We start from the raw sequence: 27,190 nt of genomic DNA on the forward strand, positions 1-27,190 counted from the left end.
GCGTCCACATGGGCCGGAGCGTCTGTACACAAACATTCCGCTTTATCTGATCATCAGCGCTTAAAAAGACAAGGTTGGGGTGGGGGGGTTTATTCATAATATAGGAATGATGACTAATGAGAAATCAATCAATTTAACTTCCATCTGCTTAGTCTAATCTACACTGAATAAAGAAAAGGCAGATGTTTACGTTTAATGCTACTAACCCAGATTCACATCACAGGGTTTGTTTTAACCCCTTCACAGCCAACAGAGTAATTCAGACTGATAAGGGAAATCGGCCGCGTTTACATGCAGCCTGATAATCCGATAACAATCCGACTAATAGCTCATTCAGAACAGAATATATCCATGTTGAGACCTCAGCTGGAATAGTCTAGTTTGATTGAGGCCATTCGGAATACAGTTTCTATCTGATTGAACGAGGTGGGTGATCCTGAAAATAATCCGTTAAATAGAAGAATAATATCTGCGTAAACGCCTGTATCCGATTACATTCCTAATCGGAAAGTTTAAGTCCGTTCTGCATGTGCGTCGCGTCACAGTGAAAGTTTATACCGTCCAACATGCCGGAGCAGAAACTGGTCTGCAGAGGAGACCAAGTTTATGCTCTGATCTTTTAAAGACAGCGGTGGTACAGACGTCCAGCTTATGTGTCTCGGAACACGACGTCTTCTTTAATAAGGAGATATGAAGGACGTTTTCCTGAATCTGACATTTTAAAGTAATTTAAAACACAGGCACTGCTCACTGCTGCTCATCTCACTCTGACTGAACTCACATGATGCTGGCTGTCATGGTAACATCTACACTAAGGAGTTCTCTATGCATGTGTGAGCATGTAGATTTAACAGATTGAGTAGAGTGAGATAAACACACACACACACACACACACACACACACACACACACACACACACACACACACACACACACACACTTTCTAAGCCGATTCTCCCTTAGGGTCAGGATCCTAACCCGGAGGAAACCCATGCAGACACGGGGAGAACATGCAAACTCCACACATAGAAGACCCTGGTCGTCCGGCCGGGGAATCGAACCCAGGCCCTTCTTAGCTATGAGGCGACAGTGCTACCCACCGCACGCCACCGTGCCACCCCGAGATAAAAACACCTCAGTCTTAATATACAATCAGAATGTATTAAATTGGACTGGAGAAAATCTTTGAAGGTAAACACAGATGCTGTTATAGAACCTCTTCTGATTAGTTTAAAATAGAGAAGGACCGATATCGGAATTGTGAGCACTACAGAGAATTACAGCACTTATTTCTGTATAGTTACAAATGTAGATATTTCAGCTGAATGTCCTGACCTTCCACAGCACAATAAACACATCCCCAGTCAGAAATTAATTGTCAGTCACAATCTAAACATTTATTCAATGTTTGCAATTACCAGATTATCAATTATACTTATTATCTGCCAATACTGATTTCATTGTCCAAAAGTGACGAAGTTGTAAAAGTATACCTTAGATAAATTTAACAGAACAGTTTCTAATTCCATCCAATTTCAAAACTTTTATTCACCATCATGCTTCGACTGTACTGTACCCAAAAGACTGAATTTAAAGACAAATCAAATCAAGCGATAACTGACTTTTTTAGCTATTTGGTTGAATCTATTTGAAAAAAGTCAGCAGATTTTCACTCAGACAAGCTCATATAAAAACCTGACACCTCAGATATCGACAATAATGGGTTCATTTAGCCTTGTTGTACAGGCCTGCCTTCAAATGAGTGGACAGACTCGAGCAAATACAAAGCAAAGCAAACTCAGTGACATATAAAACCTGCCTATGACTACAGCCTCGCACAGTGCCAAGGTCAGACACGCTCAGCTTGATGGAAACATCAACACAGGATGACAGCGCTGGAGTCGCCACGTCACAGATCAACAAATCACAGAAACAGAAGAGACACACGCGAGATCTTCTCATGACCAGCGACACGGCACTTAGCGTGCAGGGAGGGTTACGATCAGGGTCAGATCATAAACAACTCTGGGGCCAATCAGAGACAGGCTTCTGACCACTCAGGCAGAGACTCCTGATCAATCAGGGACAGGCTTTCGGACCAATCAAAGAGAGCCTGCTGAACAATCAAAAGACAGCCTTCTGACCAACCAGGAAGAGCCTTCTAACCAATCAAGGAGAGCCTTCTGACCAATCAAGGAGAACCTCAGACACAGGCCCGCTTGCACAATCCAATCCCAATTATTTTGATTTTTTTAGCCCATTTCAGAATCAGCAGTACAATCCCCAGCATGCACTGCAACTGCAATGACAACAAATGCCACTCCTAACAACAATCTACAAGACAGCAGTTTTCTACTCAATTGCAAACGCCTTATTGCCAAACACACCAGCTGCAGTTCAACCAACATAAACACTAAACACTCAGCAGCTCAGAAACTGATCCCAAGAATTCATGAACTTGCAGAAAAGAAAATACGTCAGGAGTCGAAACACACAAGTAAGCTTAAAAGACCTACATCCTGGGGACATTTAAAGACATGTAATAGTCATCTGTAGTTAATGTAGCCTAAATATATCATGTATTTACAAGAAATATGTGAATAATATATTGTAATATATTTTTTTGCTGTTGATTATTCATATTAAAATATAAACCCTCAGATTTGAGATTTTCCAATATGGTCCTTTCTGCTCTACAGAGACACTTCGACACATTTAATATGGAATTACTGTTTATTTATTGAATTTAACATATTGGGGGGAAATAATATAGAAAATGTGGCCTGTGAAAAGTTTGGGTACATTTTGTATTCACTGTTTTCCAAGTTAATAAATAGAAAATGAGCACAACAACTAGCAGAAAAAAAACACCAAATTTTTGTGTGTTCTCTGTGGAGAAAACAAACAAACCGTAATTTGATCGGCGTGTTCAAGCTTTTGCCTACGACTGCACAGTGCTCAGTTTCTAGTAGCAGTCACAGGCTGGAGATTACGGAACCCATCCTGTGACCAGAAGGTCGCCAGTTTGAGCCCCTGGGCCAACAGTACATGACTGAATTGCCCTGGATCAAGGCACCTAACCCCCAGGCGTCGTGGATAGGGCAGCCCACCACTCCGGGAAAGTGTGCGCACTGCCCCTTAGTGTGTGTGTTAGTGTGTATGCGGTGTTTCACTGCACGGATGATATTTTGGAAACTGTTCAAATTTTTTTGGGGGGATGGTTTGGGGGGCTTGGTCGGGGGTTGGACACTACAATTATTAACCCAATAAGCACCAACACAGTGACTAGGACGACAGTGATGCCTTTTACAGTTATAAATGCTTTTCTTTCTACATATTTATGCAGAAAGATTATTTTCATTCTCTGAAAATGAAACCAGACTCCTTGCCACGTTTCACATGATTAGCTCTTCATCACAAACGTCACACTTTCATGCGCATGAGAGGAGCAATCGCAGCCTGAGCATCTAAACCTGAACAAGTTGACCACGGTTATTCACTGGTGATCATTGCCATTACCATCACTAAAACACCTATCGCCATACTAACCGACTTCAGCCATGCCTTCATTTTCCCTGCTGAAAGCATCCTTGCTGTATTACAGACCGGGCTATTATTAGCAGAGAGTGGAAAAGGCAAAAGGACAATTCCACCTATTTTTTTTTACTCTAATTAAATGGTTAAGATGTAAACAAAGTCATTCAGAGTGGTTTGGTGTTTAAACACTCCATTTTAGAGAAACTTACTGAGTCAGAATTGTTCACAGTGGTGGTGACAGGAACCAGACGTCCACCTCTAAAAGCTCCTCAGAGTAAGTTATTACATGAGATGGTTATGAATTCACTGCCTGATGTCCGAGACACTGTTTTATGAACTTAAACTCCATTCATGGTGGAGGGATACATGCAGGGCGCTGTAAGGGAAAATAGTCCACAAAGAAGTCCTATATATTTTCCATCATCAACATTCATATAACCTCAGAAGACTTGTGTAGGTCCACTGGTGGTTTTGGATGGTAAATAAAATGTCTATATCAGTGTTGTAGTCATGGCGACCCCTGTTTCCTATCACCAGCACTGTAAAGACATCTGAACCATTTCACACCAAACCACTCTGAATCTCTCCGTTTACATCTCACACACTGAATTATTCAGGAATTTTGAATAATTGGTGGAACTCCCCTTTAACATGATCACTAGCTGTTTGCTGATGGGTTTAAAGCAGCCTGATAGTGCTCACACTAAACACCGCTGTCTGAATAAAATTGCAGCCTTTCTGAGCCTGTGGTTTGATTATGGGTCTGATTTTGCCTTCCACAGTCTGTTTAAAGGGGAACTCCACCTAATCTTCAAAATGTCTGCCTAATTCAGTGGTTGAGGTGTAAACAGTCTTTCAGAGTGGTCTGTTACTGATTCCTTTCTTTACAGTGGTGGTGATGGGAACCTGTGGTCACCATGTCTGCAACACAAACAGCAATTTTATTTACTTTCCAGGAAACCTAAAAGTGTCTTCTGGGTTTTTCTTACCCTGCTTCCCTGGTAAAGCCTCATGACTCTTTCCACTATGAATGGTTTATTAAAATGCATGTTCTGAGTGAAGAGTCTCAAAACTATAATCTTAAAAACAATGGTTCTTCGAGGGTTCTTTAGTAAATAACATGTTCTGTATAGAACCACAAATACCTAAAGAGCCCTTTGGGTGATTAAATGGTTCTTCAGTCTTCTGTATACCCTTTTGAAAAAGTTTCTACATGGAACCAACTCCAGCACATTCTCCATCAACCTGAAGAACCAAGAACCCTTTAACCTCTTATTCTCCAGGGAATATTTTGGTTTGTCCATCTGAATTTTCATGACCAACTCGTAAGGCAAATTATACAGTAACTGCATGAAATAGATGTAATTATATATATATATATGTTGTTGTTTTTTTTGTAAAAGTTCCCCTCAAATGAACAGAAAATGTCAAAGTAAAAAATCTTAATGAATTTGTTGAATGAATGTCAATTACAAACACGTCTCCTGTTAATGTGAGGGGAGCTGACGCAAAAAGTAAATGAATAAAATAGAAATTTACATTTATTTCACGCAGTTACTCAATTTGCCTTACAATTTGGTCATGTAAATTCAGATGGAAAAACCAAAATATACCCTGGAGAATACTTAATTACGTGGAAATTTTGGAAACGGGGTGGAATTCCCCTTTAAGGCTGAGCCATCAGCGGGCACTCTGACAGATTCTATTAGCCCTTATAGCCAGGCGTAAAAGTAACTGCAGAAACGTTATAAGAGCACACATTAAGCACAGCGTCGTCCCGAAGGACAGAGAAGCACACATGACTACAGTTGAAAAAGAAAAAAACAAATAAATAAACAAGCATACAATATTTTTTTGTAAAAACGGGCAGCTAGCGGCTAAACCGTGCTAATGTGCACAATGTCAGCGGAATGAATGAGCGAGGCTGAAGCTGGTTTCCTACTCGCCAGCGTGTTCTTCGAATTTACCCGTTCCACCTTAAATAGCGCTGCGGTTACTGTTACTGCTGCACCATTTAAGGTAGAACGGGAAAATTTGAACAAGACGCTGTAAAAACACGCACGAAAATACACATTTTACCGAATAATTGAGCTTAAGTGCAAAGCTATATACGCCGTAAGTGCTCGCTGGCTGCGATCTGAGCAGTTAAAGTGGCCGAAATCGCCCAAATCGCCTCGCCTGTGAGCACAAAACGCCAAAGTCGACCAAGTTTGCAGCCTTCAGGACGAGCTGGACGCTCCTGCATCGTGTTTAATGAGCCAGTAACATCCTCTGAGATACGAAGAGTCCAAAAGTGCACGATCCAAAACGATCTACTTACTCGAACATCTCATTGGACGGTGCCGAGTTCAGCTCTATAATCTGCCGTGCCGTGCAGTCCAGCTGGACGCCTCCATAGCACCAGAAACACGTCCTATTTTCGCCATTTTAAACCTTTAAGATTGACATTTTCCAACCGTGCATACTCTAGCTGGAGAGGAGAGGCACCAACACACAGGGATAGAGAGATAGGGAGGGAGGGAGGGAGGGAGGGAGGGAGGGAGGAGGAGAAAAGAGGATCTTGGTCAGGAGGAGGAGGAGGAGGAGGAGGAGGATGGGCCTGCTCTTCTGCTGCAATGGGCCAAGCCAGAAGAAAGGATTAAAGCAGGAAAGCAGGCACTCATGTTGGTCAATAAGATGGTGCACATATGCCGGACTTGGAGTCATTCGGTTTTACATTATGGAGCCCAAACTGTCCATTATCCACTGTGGGTGGTGATGGCCCACTTTAAAGACTGGACAGGGAGCGTAATTGCCTTAACACGCAGCGTGGCCAAGCCTGGCCAATCCTTCCAGCCCTCGTTCTGTCCCCATGCTGGTGGTTTACAGACTACAGAGCACGTATTAATCCAGTATGGCTGGTTGTGTCTCCATAATCTGCTTTCCTAGGAGCTCTGTAGTAATCTCGGTTCAAAGGGCACCACGGGGGGAGGGAGGGGAATTACAATATAGTATAGTGGACCAGGGGCCAAAGAACGGGAGGTTAACAAAGCGTAAATGAGTAGGGGGAAAGATGCTTTTGGAGCAACGTGTGAATGCATGCACTCTTTTGACTCGTTTTCACAGGCCTGGTCCATTTATTCAGCTGCCCACGAGATGCAATGACGATGTCAAAACTGATAACGGATACTGCTATATTTTTTAAGAAAGAGGATATTCACAGCATGTCAGAGATGAGGGCTGTGGCAATAACCACATTATGACAACACTGCAGCCATGTGATGCCAGGGTTGTGCAAAATACTTTGAAAAAGTAGTGATGGCTTAATACTGAATACACTGAATATACTGTCCTAAATGTATTCAGAATATATTTACAACATTCAGAGCACAGACATATTCAGAAATACATTTACAATACATTTTGGTAAAGCAGGTGGGACTATTTAGTGTTTTTACTTAATTCACGCTGTTCCTTACCGTCACTGGTTGGCAGCTTTCTTCATAGACTCCTGTTAATATGCTCAGTGAAAAATTCCTTATCATTGAAAAAGAAAACTTAACTTTTTTCCTTTTCTCTGTCATCACCTGCTTCAGTCCACTGTGCCTCGCACAATCCCCACCCCACGGACCGGGAGTCCAGAGGTCCGGGAGTACAAAAGAATCGGAATCATTTCTCCCGCCCGCAACCGACACATTTGTCCCGCTCCTCCCTGTGCAATTCCGTCAAGCCGAAGTGAAATCCAATATCTGACTCAGTCTATTCACAGATACATTATTCTCTGCTGAAATAACACACCAGCCGTGGTCATCAGGCTCACTGTGAGTAACTCTAAGCGCTCTATAATGTTCATATGATCCACGCAGTCATTCTGACAGACTGTAGTACATTAAAGGAAGTGTAGGGGGCGATATGACTTCTGTTGTTTCACTGCTCTGTAAAATCACTCGTCACAGATAGAACTTAGAATGGCAGCAAACAGAGAGGAACTGAGGCAGAATAGGTAGATTAGTCGATTTAAGGAGCAGTTCAATGGGAAATCTAATTTACCTAATTTTCCGATCAAGTGCGAATTCGGCTTCTTTAATTCAGAACCGGAGTGGCAAGGAAACCACAACCAACGCTAGAACTCAATAGTCACCCAAGTAGCTCAAAAAGTGTCTGTAAAAATACATCACCACATCTTCTCTCTACCCACACAAACCACATCTAGGTCTTCATTAAGGTGGTGCAGAATTGTGGTTTGGAGCGATGAACATGAACAGAACTGCAGGCGGCCTTTTCAGACAAAAGTGTATGTATTCATGAACCACCTCAGCAGTCGAAGTGCTGATCTAGAATCAACATTTGTGCCGATGATCGTCATAAATACAGAGGAATCTAATCCAAAGTCAGTCCTGCCTGGTGAATATCAGCTCTTGTGCTACCTAAAATACCGGCAGTGAAGCTTTATTTATTATTTTATTTTTAAAGCTCACAGCTAATCATACTGTGATCTAAACTACATCAGCACATCTGTATCACCTGAAGAGCTGGAAGCAGCTTGAGACGTTTTGGTGATGTATTTTTGTGCAGAAACTATTTGGGCTATTTGGGTGACTATTGAGTTCTAGTGTTTGTTAGCAAAATTAGCCCAGTGGTGGATGAAGTATATACTCCAGTAAAAGTGGAAGTTCCTCCATTTAGACCTCCACTTGAGTAAAAGTACAAAAATATTTGCCTTCAAATGTACTTAAGTATCAAAAGTAAAAGTACTAAAAGATTAATTATGACTAAGGACCTGGTATCATTATTACAACAAGACTCTCTTCATGAACTCATTTTAGGTGAAAATACTTGTGTCTCTCTTGATAAACCAGTCTTTTAATAAAATGTCATTAATTAGTGAAGCTGATGTCTATTAATATTATCATAAGCACCAAACACTGAAGGTAAACAGTTTCCAGCAGGGAGAACCGAGTGGCTCCAAAACAGCTTTTTACAAACAAGCAAAGTTTCAGTTTAAGATCCATCCATCCATCCATCCATCCATCCATCCATCCATCCATCCATCCATCCATCCATCCATCCATCCATCCATCCATCCATCCATCCATCCATCCATCCATCCATCCATCCATCCATCCATCCATCCATTTTCTAAGCCGCTTCTCCATCAGGGTCGCGGGGGGTGCTGGAGCCTATCCCAGCAGTCTTCGGGTGGAAGGCAGGATACCTGGACAGGTCGCCAGTCCAACGCAGATTAAGATTTAACGTAGTTTAAATAAAAATTAGTTTAAATTTAAACAAGTTTAATAAAAAACTCAAAACTTTAAACTCAGTATCACAAATGAGCTCCTTTACTATGTTGATCTGTAGGCCTCTCTTCATAAACATAAACCAGCCCAGACTATTTTACTATAAAATGAAATGGTGTTTGTAGAAATTCAGAAAAAAGCCGCGTCAGTCACGACTGCATATGTGGACATATTTCTATATTGTGCTCTATTTACACAAAGTTAGGTTAGTTCATCATTTATGTTGAACAGACTCTCCCAAAATTTTACGCTGCTGTGCTGCTGAACCGCGTGCTGCACTGGGTCGGTATGAACGACAGGTCAAAACAAGCTCAGAACAAAGTGTCCGCTGCGCCCTGATTGGTGCTCTTGCTTTGTGCATCTATGTTTTTAAACACACATAAATCAAAAGGAACGATAGATTTCTCATAATGTAGTGGAGTAAAAAAATAAGATATTTGACTTTGAAATGTAGTGGAGTGAAAGCGAAAAGTCGCCCAAAATGGAAAAACTTCAGTACAGATACACAAAGAAACTACTTAAGTACAGTAACGAATTACATTTACTTAATTACTGTCCACCACTGCATTAGCCTCATAACTCCTGTTCTAAACTAATGAAGCAAAATTTGGGATGTAGGAAGAGAGGGAAAGAGACAACATCAATGCCCACAAAGCTAAAGTGGGAAAATCCCTCCAAATACAGAAGATAATCCACTGCAATTGGGCTACAGAATACTTCCATTGAACACATCTACAATATGCAAATGAGCTCTCTAACCAATCACAGTGCACCAATCACATTTCCAGATGAGTTTCTGAGTGTTCTGATGAATCACAGCAAATGTAATCCAAACAAAGACGACTGTGGTCAAAATAATGCAGATCTTTAATCATCATACTGCGTTACTGATGGACCACTGCATTTTAATCTATTGGCTGACTTGTTACAACCGCAATGCGTAGCAATATAATCACGAAACTGATACATCGTGCAGCCGTAAAGTGCAGAGAACAGAGACTGAAATTCACTACACGTTTTTTCTCCCCTGTTCACCGCAGACAGACGTAATCAATCACTTTGTCTTTGTTCTCTAACGCAGCCGAATGATCCGCTGTTCTGTGGGGCAACACTGATTAAACAAAGGCAATTAATGCAATGAATAATTGATTGGATTTAAGCCACTGTCTTGTCTCAAATACACTGAGTCACATACAAATTCATTTTTCCTCGTTACATAGCGCTATAGCGGACGCCATTCTCACCAAGTCAGTGCCCCATTAAAATGATATTGTAAGCTAAAATTATTACATAATGCTGCTTTGATGTATTTTATTTATTTTTGCATGTGCTAGACTTTGTTAACCCTTGTGTGGTGTTGATGTGTTTATTACTCAGTGGCCTGGTGGACCGACTACATTACTTATTATTTAAATCAATACAATAATAACAGTTTATGTAAAAATATCAGATTTTTAAAAATATCCCTAGCAGCCAGCATAGGGTTCTCCTTTAGCAGCTGTAGCCAGTCAGCAGCCTGTCTATGTTGTCCACCCTCACACACATATATACAAACACACTAACAGCAGGCCATGTAGGAGGAGCACAGAGTGAAGGACAGAACCTTCACACTTTTACTCCCCGCAGGTTCGGCCCAACACCACATGTATAATATAAATGTGTGGGGGATGAACAGAGTGAAGATACATATTTTACATGTTTTTCACAGAAAATGAGCAAAGGCCAAGAATGCGAGGTTGGGGAAAAAAATAAACAGTGAAAATGGGTCCCACAGACCCTAACACCACACTAATAACAGCAATACTCATTAAAATCCTGATGTAACTATTTAATGTGCACATGTTTAAGTGTTCTGACGTTACAGATTCCTGTTAAGGTCTCTTATAAATCACCCACAGGCATTTCGGACAAGCCTAATATGGCGTTTGCACCAAGATGGACTAATCAGTTAATCTGATTCTCAATAACGCACAAAATCACTGCAAAGATCATTCGTTGTCATTACGGTATAAGCCCTGGATGCGCCTCCGCTGAGAAAGCGCTCCCGCTCCACATGCTCAGACTGGTCAACATTCTTCCTCTCCCAGCGCTGCTGATGTGTCCTTTTCCCCCTTTTTTCAAATGGCTCTGAACTTCTCAGAGCTAAGCTAATTTTAGTTCTGAGCACCAGACAGCGGGCTCACTTAGCAACCGACTCAGAAGAAGAAAAGCAATTAGACTTAAATCGTAGAATTAAACCTTCCACGTTGACAACTTAAAAAGCCCATGTCCTACATCTGTCTTGCATTTTGCACCCCCCCCTCAAGTTCACTTATAAACAACAGCAACAACAGTGAATCATTTTTACATGACCGTTTACTGGCCTCTCTTCATCAGTCAGGCTGAATTAAACAGGCTCCTTTTGTTACTGTGCCCTTACAGTCATATGCAAAATGTCAAATTCCATGTTTTGTTTAAGTGGAAGTAAGTGAACACATCAGTTACTGCACACCGACCCCATTTCACCCCTCCTCCCTACCACTCAGCCCTACCCCTCTGTTTAGCACACTCATGTCTAGGGGCAGGGTGTCCCGATTCTTGTTGAGATACAGAGGTGGGGCGAAGTGTTGGCGCTACATGACCCTCCAAACAGAGGTTTTTCAGACACTCCAAACAGATACGAGAAAAAAGGAAAAACCAGCAAGAGGGCTGAACAAGAGACCAAAGAAACCAACAAATGTTAGAGTTTTCTCTGTTAAAAATAAATAAATATTTACACCTTAACAAATAAACACCTTATTTTCTTAGTTTAATGTAGTTTCGGTGTATTTTGGTCATTTTCTACATAACAAGCATAAAATATTGCTAATAGCATGCTACTGTCTCGGTTGGCTAACTTTCCCATTCCACCTTAAATAGTCCAGCAGTTTTGATGACTGAAGCAGCAGTATGTAACTGGTGCACCATTTAAGGTGGAATGGGAAAATTCGAACAAGAATCTGACGAATATCTGACTTCAGTTTCATATCACTGAAGAATTAGGAGTGGGTGCCATCACTGCAGACTGGCCAGCCAGCCTACAGATAGGGGTGTGTGATACGACGATAACAAATCGTGAAGGGTTATAATGTGTCGACGATACGCCATCACAGGGAGAGCGCTGGATCGTATTCAGTGCACATTACATCCACTGTAGTACAAGCAATGTGGGGTTTTATTTTCCCCTCAGTCAAAGCACTATTTGCTAGTCCCACCCTAGAGACACGCAGATAAACCAATCATAGCGTACCATCATGCTTTTACCTTGGCTTTTTCACAGGCGGGAAGCCTACAATTTGGCCCTCTTTAAAGAAAGTTTGAACACCCCTGGTCAATAAGCTAAATCTAAAGGGCTTGTGCAAGCGCTCACATGTCTGAGTCAGGAGCGGTTATTGACCACAAACCCTTTAAAAGCAACGCATCTGATAAACACCACACACAGAAGGCCCCAAACAAACACGGACTGGTCTGTACACTCAGCAGCTCTGCCCTGACCGACTGGTCAGCTCAGTTTACACACTCAGCACTGCACGCTGCACGAGTCCGAACCGTCGCTCTTAACCAAACAAGCCTTTTATTTAGAAGGCATGATGTTTCGGCCCACATATGTCTGATAAAGATCTTCTGGGTGAGATAACATCAAGTTTTTGAGTGCTGCATCATTTCCTTACCAAGGACATCTGTTAATTAAGAGCGCAGTTCTCTCAGAAGGTTTTGGGCAGTTAATAATAATTGATAAAATAATTGATAAAATAGCAATATAATATACTTCTAAAAGTATCTCACTGAGTGGAACAATTTGACATTGTGAAATTCAACAATAATTCAGCACATTAGCACTGCAGATGCAATTATGTGGTTTCTGACACAACGTTATCTAAAAATGGACTAACATGGTGTGCTAAAGACAGCAGCCGCAACCTTGAAGTGTGAGTTTTGTACATTGTGCCTGAGAGTGACTCCGGAATAAATGGGAGTAAATTGAGCTGAACAGCCAAACAGTTCTTAAACGTTTGTCCAGTAGCTTTCTTTAATTATGGAAAGGATAAATAGAAGGATGTATTTTACTAAAACAAACAAACAAAAAAAAAAAAGCTACCGAGAGCTGATTGGTTGGCATTACTGATACTGAGTGCTGATTGGTTGGCATTACTGCTACTGAGTGCTGATTGGTTAGCATTACTGCTACTGAACGCTGATTAGTTAGCATTAATGCTACTCAGTGCTGATTGGTTGGCATTACTGCTACGGAACGCGGATTGGTTAGCATTACTGCTACTGAGCGCTGACTGATTAGCATTACTGTTACTGAACGCTGACTGGTTGGCATTACTGCTACTGAACGTTGATTGGTTGGCATTACTGCTACTGAACGCTGATTGGTTGGCATTACTGCTACTGAACGCTGATTGGTTGGCATTACTGCTACGGAACGCTGACTGGTTTTCATTACTGCTACTGAGTGCTGATTGGTTGGCATTACTGCTACTGAGTGCTGACTGGTTAGAATTACTGCTACTGAACGCTGATTGGTTGGCATTACTGCTACGGAACGCTGACTGGTTGGCATTACTGCTACTGAGTGCTGACTGGTTGGCATTACTGCTACTGAACGCTGATTGGTTGGCATTACTGCTACTGAGCGCTGATTGATTAGCATTACTGCTACTGAGCGCTGATTGATTAGCATTACTGCTACTGAGTGCTGATTGATTAGCATTACTGCTACTGAGCGCTGATTGATTAGCATTACTGCTACTGAGCGCTGATTGATTAACATTACTGCTACTGAGCGCTGATTGATTAGCATTACTGCTACTGAGCGCTGATTGATTAGCATTACTGCTACTGAGCGCTGATTGATTAGCATTACTGCTACTGAGCACTGACTGATTAGCATTACTGCTAGTACTGGAAATGCATAATTTCATGCGATGTGCAGAAGAACGTTTTGTAACATCAGTTGTGCTTAAGAAGAACTTGTGTTAAAGAAGAACTGAAAGACAACTCTGTCTAAACTCAGTGAAGAAGTGTCTCTGAGGATGTGAGTGAATTATCTACTACTGTCATGAGCGATCATTTGAGGCTGAAACATTGAGCCTCTTTTAGAGTCTGTGTGTGACATTAATATGTAAAGACGTACAACGTGGTGTGAGAAACTCGACACCACTGACTTTTAAAGGTTGATTTCAATCTTTACAGGCGACTCGCAGCAGCAACACCATATTTCAGCCGGTTTATATCTCCTCATTCAGTAACGACACATTTGTTTTAACAAGAAATAGTGCAGCTTTAACATTAAGCCTTTAATGCTGAATCAGGTGAACTGGATGACAGTGCTGAAGCATGCATTACGGTGGTCTAACATGGTGGAGTTTGACCACCATTGAACACGCATGAATAAACAACAGTTTCTTGCTGAGTGGCGAGGGCGAAAAAGCTTCTTGTACAGTGCAACCTGTAGTTAATATTTCATAAACATGTGGTCCAACACTGCCTTTCTTCTGTCTATTATTGTTTTATCATAAATAAACATTGGCCTGTTCTTGTAATTGTAGGCCTCATTTCAATGATGCAATACTATTATTATCATTGTTAACACCAATAGTCAGATTCCCAGACAGCGCTTAAAGGTGAACTCCAGTGCATCTTCTAAATGCCCTATGCTCTGTTCTAGACAAACTTAGAGTCTGAATGGTGGTGGTGGTGATAGGAACCAGAAGTCCACCTCTAAAAGCTTCCTTTTCATGCAACGGTTGTAACCATGAAATGGTTATGAATTCACTGCCTGATGACTGAGACACTGTTTTACAATAGTTTTGAGAAGCCTTTGGCCTTAAAATCAGTTCATGGTGGAGGGATACATAATATGCAGGGTGCTGTGAGGCAAATTAGTCCCCAAAGAAACGTATTATTTCAGATTTTCCACTATTTTCCATCAACAACATTCCATATAAACTCAGAAGACTTGTGTAGGTTCACTGGTGGTTTTGATAGTAAATAAAATGTCTGTATTTGTGTTGTAGATATGGTGACCCCTGGTTCCTATCACCACCACTGTAAAGTCATCTGAACCATTTCACACCAAACCACTCTGACTCACTCTGAATTCCATCACAAACACTCAATTATACAGGAAGTGGTGGAGTTCCCCTTTAAGCATTCAGAATCATGATTCTCCTTCGATAATAAAATGTAGCCCAGGACTAAGATTAATCCACCTACTCTTTCATGACTTTTACTTTACCAATTAATACAAGCATTTTTAAAGGGGTGTTCATAAAACTGTTTACAAAAACAATCAGACAAAAAGACTCTGAGATCAGAGATTACAGCAGCTGCTCTGACGCTTCTGTAACCGAACCCCGCACCACAGAGCTCAGAGACAATGTCATCAAACATTATGAAACCAGAGAAATAAACCATGATGGGTGTTCACAAACAAATGTATTTAAACTTCTGTAAGTCAGTAAAGAGGCTGACGGTCAGACCGGCGTAATCTGCACTGCTCATCATATATATTTAACATGAAAAAGTTCTGGGATTTTATGATAAACACATGCATGCCGTGGTTTCAAAGTGCAGCTATAATAAAAGCAATATTATGGTCCAATCCCATTTCATCCCTCGCCCCTAACAACATTATGGCCCAATCCCATTTCACACATCTCCCCTAACAACATTATGGCCCAATCCCATTTCACACATCTCCCCTAACAAAATTATGACCCAATCCCATTTCTTCCCTCGCCCCTATCAACATTATGGCCCAATACCATTTCACCCCTCACCCCTACCAACATTATGGCCCAATCCCATTTCACACATCTCCCCTAACAACATTATGGCCCAATCCCATTTCACACATCTCCCCTACCAACATTATGACCCAATCCCATTTCATCCCTCACCCCATCAACATTATGACCCAATCCCATTTCATCCCTCGCTCTTTTAACATTATGGCCCAATCCCATTTCACCCCTCTCCCCTACCAACATTATGGCCCAATCCCATTTCTTCCCTCGCCCCATCAACATTATGGCCCAATCCCATTTCACCCCTCACCCCTACCAACATTATGGCCCAATCCCATTTCTTCCCTCGCCCCTACCAACATTATGGCCCAATCCCATTTCACCCCTCGCCCCTACCAACATTATGGCCCAATCCCATTTCACCCCTCGCCCCTACCAACATTATGGCCCAATCCCATTTCACCCCTCGCCCCTACCAACATTATGGCCCAATCCCATTTCACCCCTCGCCCCTACCAACATTATGGCCCAATCCCATTTCACACATCTCCCCTAACAACATTATGGCCCAATCCCATTTCACACATCTCCCCTAACAAAATTATGACCCAATCCCATTTCTTCCCTCGCCCCTATCAACATTATGGCCCAATACCATTTCACCCCTCACCCCTACCAACATTATGGCCCAATCCCATTTCACACATCTCCCCTAACAACATTATGGCCCAATCCCATTTCACACATCTCCCCTACCAACATTATGACCCAATCCCATTTCATCCCTCACCCCATCAACATTATGACCCAATCCCATTTCATCCCTCGCTCTTTTAACATTATGGCCCAATCCCATTTCACCCCTCTCCCCTACCAACATTATGGCCCAATCCCATTTCTTCCCTCGCCCCATCAACATTATGGCACAATCCCATTTCACCCCTCACCCCTACCAACATTATGGCCCAATCCCATTTCTTCCCTCGCCCCTACCAACATTATGGCCCAATCCCATTTCACCCCTCGCCCCTACCAACATTATGGCCCAATCCCATTTCACCCCTCGCCCCTACCAACATTATGGCCCAATCCCATTTCACACATCTCCCCTAACAACATTATGACCCAATCCCATTTCATCCCTCACCCCATCAACATTATGGCCCAATCCCATTTCACCACTCGCCCCTACCAACATTATGGCCCAATCCCATTTCACCCCTCGTACCTAACAACATTATGACCCAATCCCATGTCACACATCTCCCCTACCAACATTATGGCCCAATCCCATTTCATCCCTCACCCCATCAACATTATGGCCCAATCCCATTTCATCCCTTGCTCTTTTAACATTATGGCCCAATCCCATTTCACCCCTCTCCCCTACCAACATTATGGCCCAATCCCATTTCACCCCTCGCCCCTACCAACATTATGACCCAATCCCATTTCACCCCTCGCCCCTACCAACATTATGGCCCAATCCCATTTCTTCCCTCGCCCCTACCAACATTATGGCCCAATCCCATTTCTTCCCTCGCCCCTAACTAGTGGATAGTGGGTGGAACTGGATATAATAAATTGCTAAATTGGGAAGAAAATTGGAGAGAAATACAAATATTTATTTTTATTTGTACTATTTTTATATATATTTTTATTGATCTAAATCTCCTCATAGTGTAAGCATAATTAACCCATATATTAACCAATAAATGAACAGAAAGAAATCATTTTGTTTGTAAAAGTTTGTAAAAAGACTTCAACTTGTACAAAACTCTATTTTATATGTATATATATATATATATATATATATATATATATATATATATATATACACACACACACACACACACACACACGTTTACATACATACATGTAAATATTCTGAACAAAAAAAAACATTCTGAACACACGTTCTGAAAAGGGCTGTAAAATGAAGATTAAAAAATAAAAAAATACCCAGATTCTCTTTAAGCAGTGATCACAGCGAGCGTACAAGAGAGGCCAGTCAGTATTAGCACTGCTGGCGGTGGTAACTGTGAAGGACACTGACTCTGTGGAGCTGATCAGCTCACTGCAGCATCTGCATTCAACCCGCTGATTGGCTAGCGGTGACATCATACAGAGAGCAGCAGGCTACTATTGGTCAGTGGTGATGTCATGCAGAGCACAGCTGAAACCAGGCCACGCCCCCAGCTCACAGGAGACAGAGCTCCCTTAGTAACACTCCACCAATAACACAGCACTACACAGACCAGCCATAATATTAAACCCACCTACCCTCACCATCCACTTCATCAGCTCCACTGACCACACAGTCTCCTTCTGTAGCTCTACAGTTACAGACTGTAGTCCATCTGCACTCTGTTCTTCATTGATCAGGACCCCCACAGGATCCTCACAGAGCAGGTACTATTTGGGTGGTGGGTCATTCTCAGCACTGCAGTAACGCTGACACAGTGGTGGTGGTGGTGTGTTAGTGTGTGTTGTGCTGGTCTGAGTGGATCAGACACAGCAGTGCTGCTGGAGTTTTCAAACACCTCAGTGTCACTGCTGGACTGAGAATAGTCCACCAACCAAAAATATCCAGCCAACAGTGTCTTGTGGGCAGCGTCCTGTGCCACTGATGAAGGACTAGAGGATGACCAACACAAACTGTGCAGCAGCGGATGAGCTATCATCTCAGACTTTACATCTACAAGTGTGGACTGACAAGGTAGGAGTGTCTAACAGAGTGGACAGTGAGTGGACACAGTGTTTAAATATTGTGTATGAGAACAGATCTGCAGCTTTTGCTCTAAATGCAATTCGAAACTCTATTCTAAAACCATTATAACACAGATGGAAGCTTCTCCCTCCTGGAGTGAAGTGTCGGTTTTCACTGATGTGCTATTTTTACTCCTCTTACAGAAGGGAAACTCAACACTTCCCTACAAGAAAACATTACCTGCACCTGCTGGGACTGCCCTGGCGCACCTGGCAGGGAACGCTATTGTCAGCACATCTTAAAGGGCTGATCCTCTACATTTTCCTCTGTTTTATTTCCCCATCCTTTTTCCTCACACTGACATCTGTTGTGGTTTTGTGCATCAAAAAGACAAAAACTAATGTCTGCATGACTGTTTTCCAACCTCTGTTCATCCTTAAGAATTAAATTAAATAAAAGCTGTTTTTGTTACTGTGCCTTTAATACTGAAGTATGTAAATGAGCAGTTTGGGCTGAAATGTCAGGAGGAGGAGCACATGCATGTTCTCATAGCAGGAGGAGCAAAAGACAGTTCTTTAAAGCAGGGTAGGGGCATAAGTTTTTTTTTTCTCAAGCTTTCCATCTTACTGAAAGAGGACAAGGTTTTCTAAGCAGGGGGAGGAGCATAAGGAGGTTTTCTTAAGCAGATGGAGCAGCATAAAAAGGTATTTTAAGTGAAACATTTGGTCATATTAAAGGAGGAAAAGCAGGTTTTTAAGCAGGGGAAGAAGCATCAGCAAGCTTTTTTAAGCAGGGGGTGGAACAAAAGCAAGTTTTCAATACAGCCGCAAACGGCAATGAGCAGGTCCAAGCACGCATAAGCCCATGAAGCTCTCAAGCACTTTGAGCTAAATAGGCCTGATCTGGTCTAATGCAGTTTGGGCCTTCGAGGCACAGAGGCTGAAAAGAAGACCGAGTTTATCAACAGGCCTTCATTTGTCATGAACAACGAGCAGGGGGTTTTAAACCTAATATACGTTTGCATTTCAATTTACTGATCTACAAAGGTTTGAAGGAATACATGAGTAATGATAAACTTTGTCTTTGTTACGTTAACAAAGTATTTTCTTTCTCTATGTTAAAGGCTTTGATGAGCACGGCAAAATGAGACCCAATGCACTCATAAGGACCCTTTAAGCAAAAAGGACCTCAGTGAAATTGGGTCAGAATTGGTCCAAAGGTCTCCACATGTTATAAAATTTCATCAGGGACCTCCACCATAGATATTCACAGAGTTTTATTCAGATGGACCTTTTGACCTTGGTATAATAAGCTGTAGTCTTTACATGAAAACTTCAAAATACCAGAGAAGGACATAACATGTAATTTATGACATAACATGTAAATATAAAGTTCTTCAGATTAGTGAACTGAATCAAAGGACACCTCTTAATTATCTGTCGACTTTGCAGTATCATTGTAATAACGTTTTTAAAAATTTTAAGTGGTTTTAAGTGTTAATGTGCCCCCTATGGGCCAATCAGGATCAAAGCCACATCACAGTCTCAATTTATAGATATATTTACAATTTTAAGATGATCGGACCAAAAACTGATGAGCTATAGCAATTTAAGCTAGCAATGCCATGGCCGCAAGGATTAAGTGCTGGAGGAAGACCACAATGAGTAAAAAAATTTAAATGTGCTGGATAATTATTTACCTAGAGAGGCAGAGGTTGTTAGAAGGCGGTAAGATAGAGATAGCTGTCAAGTATCGTGAGGATTGGCCAATGTTAAGCCTGTCAAATGTCTCCTGGAAGCTCACTGGCCGATGGCAGACATAAATTTAAATATTTCGAAGTGTCCTTAAAGATTCACTTATAGTCTTTGTAATAGACGGTACTTGCAAAGTTTCAACTTGATCGGATGTACGGATGCTTAGAAACAGCTATGTAGCATTTACAGCGCCCCCTAATGATTGATAGGCTACCCCAGAGTCTCCTTAGGAATAAGCCTGCCAAGTTTACATTTTTTTGGGTGAAGGATTCTTGAGTTCTAGATTTTTCAATCAAATAAGAATTATTTTGATTTTTCCAGAAGGATTCATTTGCATATGGCAGCCATATTGTTTATAGAATTAAAATGTGCCGGATAATTTTTTGACCCCAAAAACATGAGGATAGTATGAATACTGTAGGACTAATTTGCAAAAGTAGGTTTTGCATATTACGCAAATTAGCTCAAAATATAAGTGCACAGGGATATGTATAAGCAGGTTATTTGTTTATCTGTTTTTGTTTGTTTGTTTTCTGCACACTGACCTGCAGCTGCTGTCCCAGTCCGAGTCCTTGCTGAGGAAGCTGCGGAGGGACCAGCGTGAGCGGGACGGGCGCAGCAGGAGGGGGGAGAATCTGCCCTGCTGCCCATGTACCCCCACCTCCTCCACCCTGTCTGTACGTTTCAGGATTCTGGGCGATAGGCTCCGCCTCCTGCTCCTTTTCTCTTCGGCTCTGATCCGGTTGCATTCGGGGCGATTCTGATCTGGAGCACCAGGTTCTGCTGGGTTCTCCTGAGCGTGGGCTCGATGTTTCTCTTTTTCGCAGGTCCTGTGAGAGTGGTGGGTCCGATGGGGCCGGGGGCTGGGCGAACGGGACCATGACTCGGTATCGGATGACGGTGGGAGGACGGTCAGTGTGGGGATGGGAACAGGCTTAGCCATAGCACTTTCTGAGAATGAGCTAATATTAGCATCTGCAGGTCGATCCTGTTAATTAACCCCTCAAACTCCAGACCTGTTATTCAGACATTAATGTAGACACATCACTTCCTACCATGACTCAACGGTATTACCTACAAAACTGCAAAACCTTTCAGAACCAGTGTAGAAACCAAATTATGTGTTTGACAGATCAGGGATGAATTTGATTCATCAGGATTCTAACAGATTTTTTTTTACTGGTTAGAGGCTCATTTGCATATTGCAGCCCTTTAATGATATCAGTGTTGCAAAGGCCAAAATAGCAATAACAAACTATTACATAGCTAACAGATGATGCACAGCTCATCTATGAATTATTCAGTGACTTCTTTTAATTATTCAGGACCTACTAATAAATTATTCAGTTCTACTATTAATTTTATCCAGTAATGACTATGAACTATTCAGTGAACTTGAATGTTTTCAGTATCTGCTATGAATTGTTCAGTATCTCCTATGAATTATTCAGTAACGTCTTTGAATTATTCAATATCTACTGTTAATTATTCAGTGACTTGTCTTAATTATTCAGTGCCTACTAAGAATTATTCATTAACTTTTTTAAATGATTCAGTATTATGAGTATTATGAATTATTCTGCTGCTTCTTTGAATTATTCAGCAACTACTGTTAATTATTCAGTAGTTATATTCACTGTTCAGTAGCAACTATGATTTATCCAGTAATAATACATTAGAATTGCTAATTACTGCAATAACAATGAACAAATTATGCACAGCTCATCTATGAATTATTCAGTAGTTACTATATATTGTTCAGTAGATATGATTTATCCAGTAATAATAAATCATAGTCCATAATTATGACAAATATTTCTAATATTATTTACAGCAACTACTGATTATTCAATAAAAATCCCTCAGTATTCAATTAATAATTTCTCTGTAGTTACTATGAATCATTCAATTCACCATAATGTGTAATGTCTGCAGTTCTGAGACTCCCTGAACCCACTCAGACAGAGTTTAAGGGGTTAATATGTTTACTATTAGACTCACTGAATAACTACACTTACTAAGACGGCCTGTTCGCGTCCAGCGCAGTCTTCAAAACCAGCTCCTCATCCACGTTTGGAAGCCCCACGTTTCAAAACAGAACTGACTGCTCAGTAACTTCCTCACAGTCAGCACGAGTCAGAAGCCCTGCAGCAGGAAACACGGAGGGGTGGGGCCTCGGCTGACTTTAAAAAAGAGGAGAAAAAGCTGTCCTCGCTTGGGCAACACCTTTCACTCATCAGTATACAAAGACACAGAGATACAAATGAGGAAAACAGAAAAAAAAAAATCCAATACTGAGTTGGAGAATGAAAAATAAGATAAAACAGAGTCAGAATTTTAGTTTGTGGCAGCCCAGTCTTTGGCCTGTTCCTTTTCACTTGTTTGTGCAATCGCTCAGCCTCATCCCTCACTCCACAACCTGCACTTCACTGCACTATCTACCAGGTCCTGAGGAGACGAGACTGCGTTTACACTCCGCTCCATCCACTTAAAGTCATGATTTGGCCAAAATAATTTTGCTGGGTGCTAACTGCAGGCCTGCATCATCAGATAGGGGTGCACAGCAGATAAAAGTGGCCCTACTCTGATTTTCTTACCAAATCTGATTTTTTCTGTTTGGCTGTTCACTTTATCTTGCAAATGTGACCTGTATGCGACATCAGTCTGAACAGATCGGCTCCTAAACTGACCTGCATGCGCAAAAGAACAGAGCTTCATGATCGTCCAGAGGTAAACAGTCATGATGGCCAGCGAACGCCAGAGCTTTCGGTTTCATCTTCACCAGCATCACAGGAGTGATTATGAAGTTCCAATGGTTGACAGCTGGGCTCATCATCCAGAACGTGTAAAAAGGGCATGTTACTCGGCCAAGGCCACTTTCACGTCCTTGGATTCGTTCTTGTTCTGCCGGGTCGCACTGCCGCAGTTTGGATATGTATCGGATTTCAGTACCACCTATGAAAGCGTCTCAAATGAAAACTGAAAATATCAGATTCACTGTGTTTATCTGTTCAGACTGACACACAGACACACATCTGAGTCACATACGGAGAAAAAGATCGGATTTGGGCCACTTTTATCTGCTGTGTAAACGTAGCCTTAGTGTGCAGAGATGATCAGTTTCTCTAGTAGACTTGATTATGTGGTTTCTGACACTGTAGAGTTGCAGGATACAGACGCAAACTATGATATTCAATAAAGAAGTAAGATATTACAATGAGATAAATTCTTATTTAAAAAAAGTGTTTTTCTGGCTCACCACAGTACAAAGTAATAATAACGAAGCACTGACAGCTACTTATGTCAGACCTACAGACTGTATTTATTTGCTGTAGGGCTGAATAAGGACACTGATGCTAGGCTGCTCCTATGAGGCATTAAATGCTGTCTGGCTGCTAACTGTGCCCCCTTGTGGAAAATTTCTTCGCTGCGAAACGTCAGTGATGAACAGCCTTTTCTATTCCTGACAGAAGTCAGACTACAAACCTATACTTAGTTTTTTTATTGGCCAAGAAAAATGATCAAATTAAACAGGATCCATCGTTTTAGTGATGCACGTTTGTTGTAACGGTAGCCAATACAGAACACTTTTGGTTCTTCAAGGGTTCTTTAGTGAAGACAAAGAGTGTTATTTGCATCATGAAATCGTTCTTTAGATGGATGGAGAATGTGTTTTATATGGTGCTATATAGCATCTTTTTGAGATGGGTTCCATATGGCACCAAAAACAAGCTTGACATCGTAACAACAGAAAAACCCTTTTTGGTGCAATTGATTCTCCTTCAGTCTGAAGAACCATTTAAGCATGCGAATGCCTCTTTCTCGGTTCTGTACAGAAACACCGTCTTTACTAAAGAACCTTTAAAGAACCATCTTTTTTGAGTGTACAGCCTGCATGGAGAGTGATCTAATGACCATAAAGAGTGAAATAATCATATTTGAAGCATTTTGAACACTGGTGGTTCAGGATAGTTGTTTTTGCGAAGTGCACATGAATGTTTTGTGACTGGCTGTTTAGCTGGATGGTTAAGTTTCTCACTCAGTGAAGGACATTATTAATAACATAACCTTATAACTTGGTCTGTCATTGCAGCCCTTAACACTGTGTTTATTGTGGAAACTCAATACAGTAACGATAAAAAATACGATTTACCACACAGCCCTATGACACTGCATGACATTCTGTTATCTACAAACATATGAAAGAGTACATTAGCATAGCCAAACACAACAGGATTCAGTGTAAAGCCAAGACTGTGTCCATACATCTGTCCATCTGTAGATACCAGTACGTCATACATGCTGCTGTGCTGAGAATGATTACCCACTCTGGCAGTATCTGTAATGGTGGTCCTATGGTGGTCTCTTTCCAGTGATGAATGGTGCAGACGTCAGCTAATAAACTGTGCAGTAACAGTCTGTAACTGTACGCCTACATAGTGCACCAATATAACTGGTGTTACTAATAAACATGATGCAGTGCGCAGCGTCAGAAACCACAAAGGCGAGTCTATTTAAGACGAACAACTCTACACTCTTATGAGTTTCAGTGCTGCTTTGATTCTACATTTTCTCCACCTGTACAGACAAAATGTACATAAACTTCAAAATGACACGGATTATAAAAGAAAACAACATTCTGAGATGCAATTTTAGGTATTGAAGTCAATTGCATTAAAGTAACTTTTTTAAAATTTCTGCATAATTAAATGGTTAAGATGCAAAAAGAGTCGTTCAGAGTGGTTTGGTATGAAATGCTTCCTTCTAGAGAACTGTTCACAGCCCACCTCTAAAAGCTCCGTCACAGAAAGTTGCTACTAAAAAGTTCATGAGATTGAGCCTCATTCACTAACCGTTCTTAGAAAGAAATCTCTTCTTAAACCCACTTATGCAGTTTTTACAAAGACTCTGACATTCACCAGTGTTCTGTTATGTGGGATTTGTTCTTAGGTAAGATCAGACTCTACACACTCAAGAGCACAAAGGTGAGAAAAGATCTGCGCTTTAAGAAAACGACATGAATCTAACTGAGACCTTTTCTTAGGATCTTTATCAAGAACACGTTTTAAGCACAAAGATATTGGTGAATGAGACTCGATAATTCTTACACACACACACACACACACACACACACTATATATATATATATATATATATATATATATATATATATATATATATATATATATATATAGTAAATTTGTAAGATGAATGGACCAAAAGAAATGGGCCAAAATGATGTGGAAATACGTCTGGTTCCACTGACTTACAATAGAAGTAAACTATGTTTTTTCTTTCTCCTATAAAAGTTATCATTTTGGATATTCGAGATTTATAATAATGAATAACACACACACACACACCACTTTATTAGGTACAGTAAGTGGAGCTGATAAAATGGACAATGAGTGTAGAAACAAGGATATAATGTTATGCCTGATCAGTGTATATACAAGTGCAGGTGCACAGGTGCAAACATATGCCTGTGTATTTATGTCACGGTTGGCCCCTCCCAGTCCTGTCCATGTGTTCTTGTATTGGTTTTGTAACTCCGCCCCTGATTGTTTTCACCTGTCCCTCATTGTTCCGTGTATTTAAGCCCTGTGCTTGCCCCTTGCATTTGCCAGTCTTTGTATCATTGTATCTTTGTACCTGGTCTTTGTTTGTGTTGGTTCTGGTCTTTGTCATGTCATACCCTAAATCTGTACGTGTCGGCTCATTGACCCTGGACTGTTTTGACCATGACCCTGGATTTGCCCATAATAAATCTCGCTTATCTCAGCGTGTGCGTCCGCCTCCTCGCTCCCCCTTACAGAAAGACTGGCCACCACAGGACGCAGCAGGTAAGCGAGACTCCGGCATGTGGTTGTTCCGTTGGGACGAAACTCCGGCTGTTTCAAAGCAGCCCGAGTTCGCGGGGAGGAGCGACCTGCAGTGCAAGACGGGGTCAGACGGAAGGAGCATTCAGATGACCCGTTTTGTGGGACTCGGCTCGTTTGTAAGCGTCACTGCGAGCTGCCTATCGCTCGAGTGAGCTTTGGGAACGGCCGAGTGGGTCCAGTGTCTGTCTGTTCCTCCAGGTTGGAGCAGAGGTCCCCACCCCGCGGCACTTCTGATCCCATGGCCGCACCCCGCGGCAAGCCTGCGCCTCCGGACCCGCCGCCAGTCGCCGCGCCTCCGGACCCGCCGTCAGTCGCCGCGCCTCCGGACCCGCCTGCCTCCGTGGACGTTGTAGCAGGCCCGCCTGCCTCCGTGGACGTCGTAGCAGGCCCGCCTGCCTCCGTGGACATTACATCCCCTTTGTTCCCGCCCATCCCACCCTCGCCTGTGTCTGTTCCCCCTGGGCCTTCCGTTTCTGTCTCTGTTCCCCGTGGTCCTTCTGTGCCTCCTGTGTCTGTTTCTGTTCCTTTGTTTCTGCCTTGTTCTGTCCCTGGTTTTGTCCTGTTCCCTACTGTTGTGTCTGTCTCGGTTCCCGTTCCTGTTGTGGTTCCTGTTCCTGTGTCTCCTTTTGTTTCTGTTCCCGTTTCTGTTTCTGTACCCGTTTCCGTTCCTGTGTCTGTCTTGGTGCCTGTTCCCCTGTCTTTTGCGTGGTCTGTTGTTCGTTCTTGTTTTCCTCGTCCTGTGTCTCCGGTCGTCTCTCGGTCGGCGTCGTTTTGTGTTGTGCCTCCTCGTCCTCCCTCCGTTTGTTGTCCTCGTTCTGTTTCGTCTGTTCCTGTGTCTGGTGTGTCTCCGTCTGTGTCTGTTCCTGTTTCTTGTTCTGCCTCTTGTGGTTCTGCCTCTGTGCCCGGTTCTGCCTCTGTGCCCGGTTCTGCCTCTGCTCTGGCTTCGGTGTCTGTTCTTGTCTAGTTTGGTTTTGTCTTTTTCTGGGTTTTGCTTTCTTGTTGGTTTGTTTTCGGTTCTGTGTGGCACGCCTCGGTGTGCGTGCCTTTGGGGGGGGGGTTACTGTCACGGTTGGCCCCTCCCAGTCCTGTCCATGTGTTCTTGTTTTGGTTTTGTAACTCCGCCCCTGATTGTTTTCACCTGTCCCTCATTGTTCCGTGTATTTAAGCCCTGTGTTTGCCCCTTGCGTTTGCCAGTCTTTGTATCTTTGTACCTGGTCTTTGTTTGTGTTGGTTCTGGTCTTTGTCATGTCATACCC

At 42.1% G+C, this 27,190-nt stretch overlaps 1 protein-coding gene across 4 annotated transcripts in view; it reads right to left on the bottom strand.

The window, feature by feature from the left end:
• The window catches only part of gramd1a (GRAM domain containing 1A), a 65,325-nt gene that overhangs the window by 29,226 nt on the left and 8,909 nt on the right, over positions 1–27,190 (bottom strand). The window contains exons 1-2 of one of the 4 annotated variants that reach the window (XM_037534088.1): positions 22,071–22,361; positions 20,598–21,003 (exon numbers count right to left, since the gene is read on the bottom strand). The exons of 1 other annotated variant lie outside the window; for it this stretch is intronic. In XM_037534088.1, the coding sequence (XP_037389985.1) occupies positions 20,598–20,995 (398 nt within the window). In that variant the 5' untranslated portion in view covers positions 20,996–21,003; positions 22,071–22,361. Of the gene's footprint in view, positions 1–5,856; positions 6,043–20,597; positions 21,019–22,070; positions 22,362–27,190 lie in introns of those variants that run through there. 2 more of the 4 variants (XM_017714438.2, XM_017714440.2) reach the window with 2 other exon arrangements.

This window comes from Pygocentrus nattereri, chromosome 24 (genome assembly GCF_015220715.1).
Source record: "Pygocentrus nattereri isolate fPygNat1 chromosome 24, fPygNat1.pri, whole genome shotgun sequence".
NCBI lineage: Eukaryota > Metazoa > Chordata > Actinopteri > Characiformes > Serrasalmidae > Pygocentrus > Pygocentrus nattereri.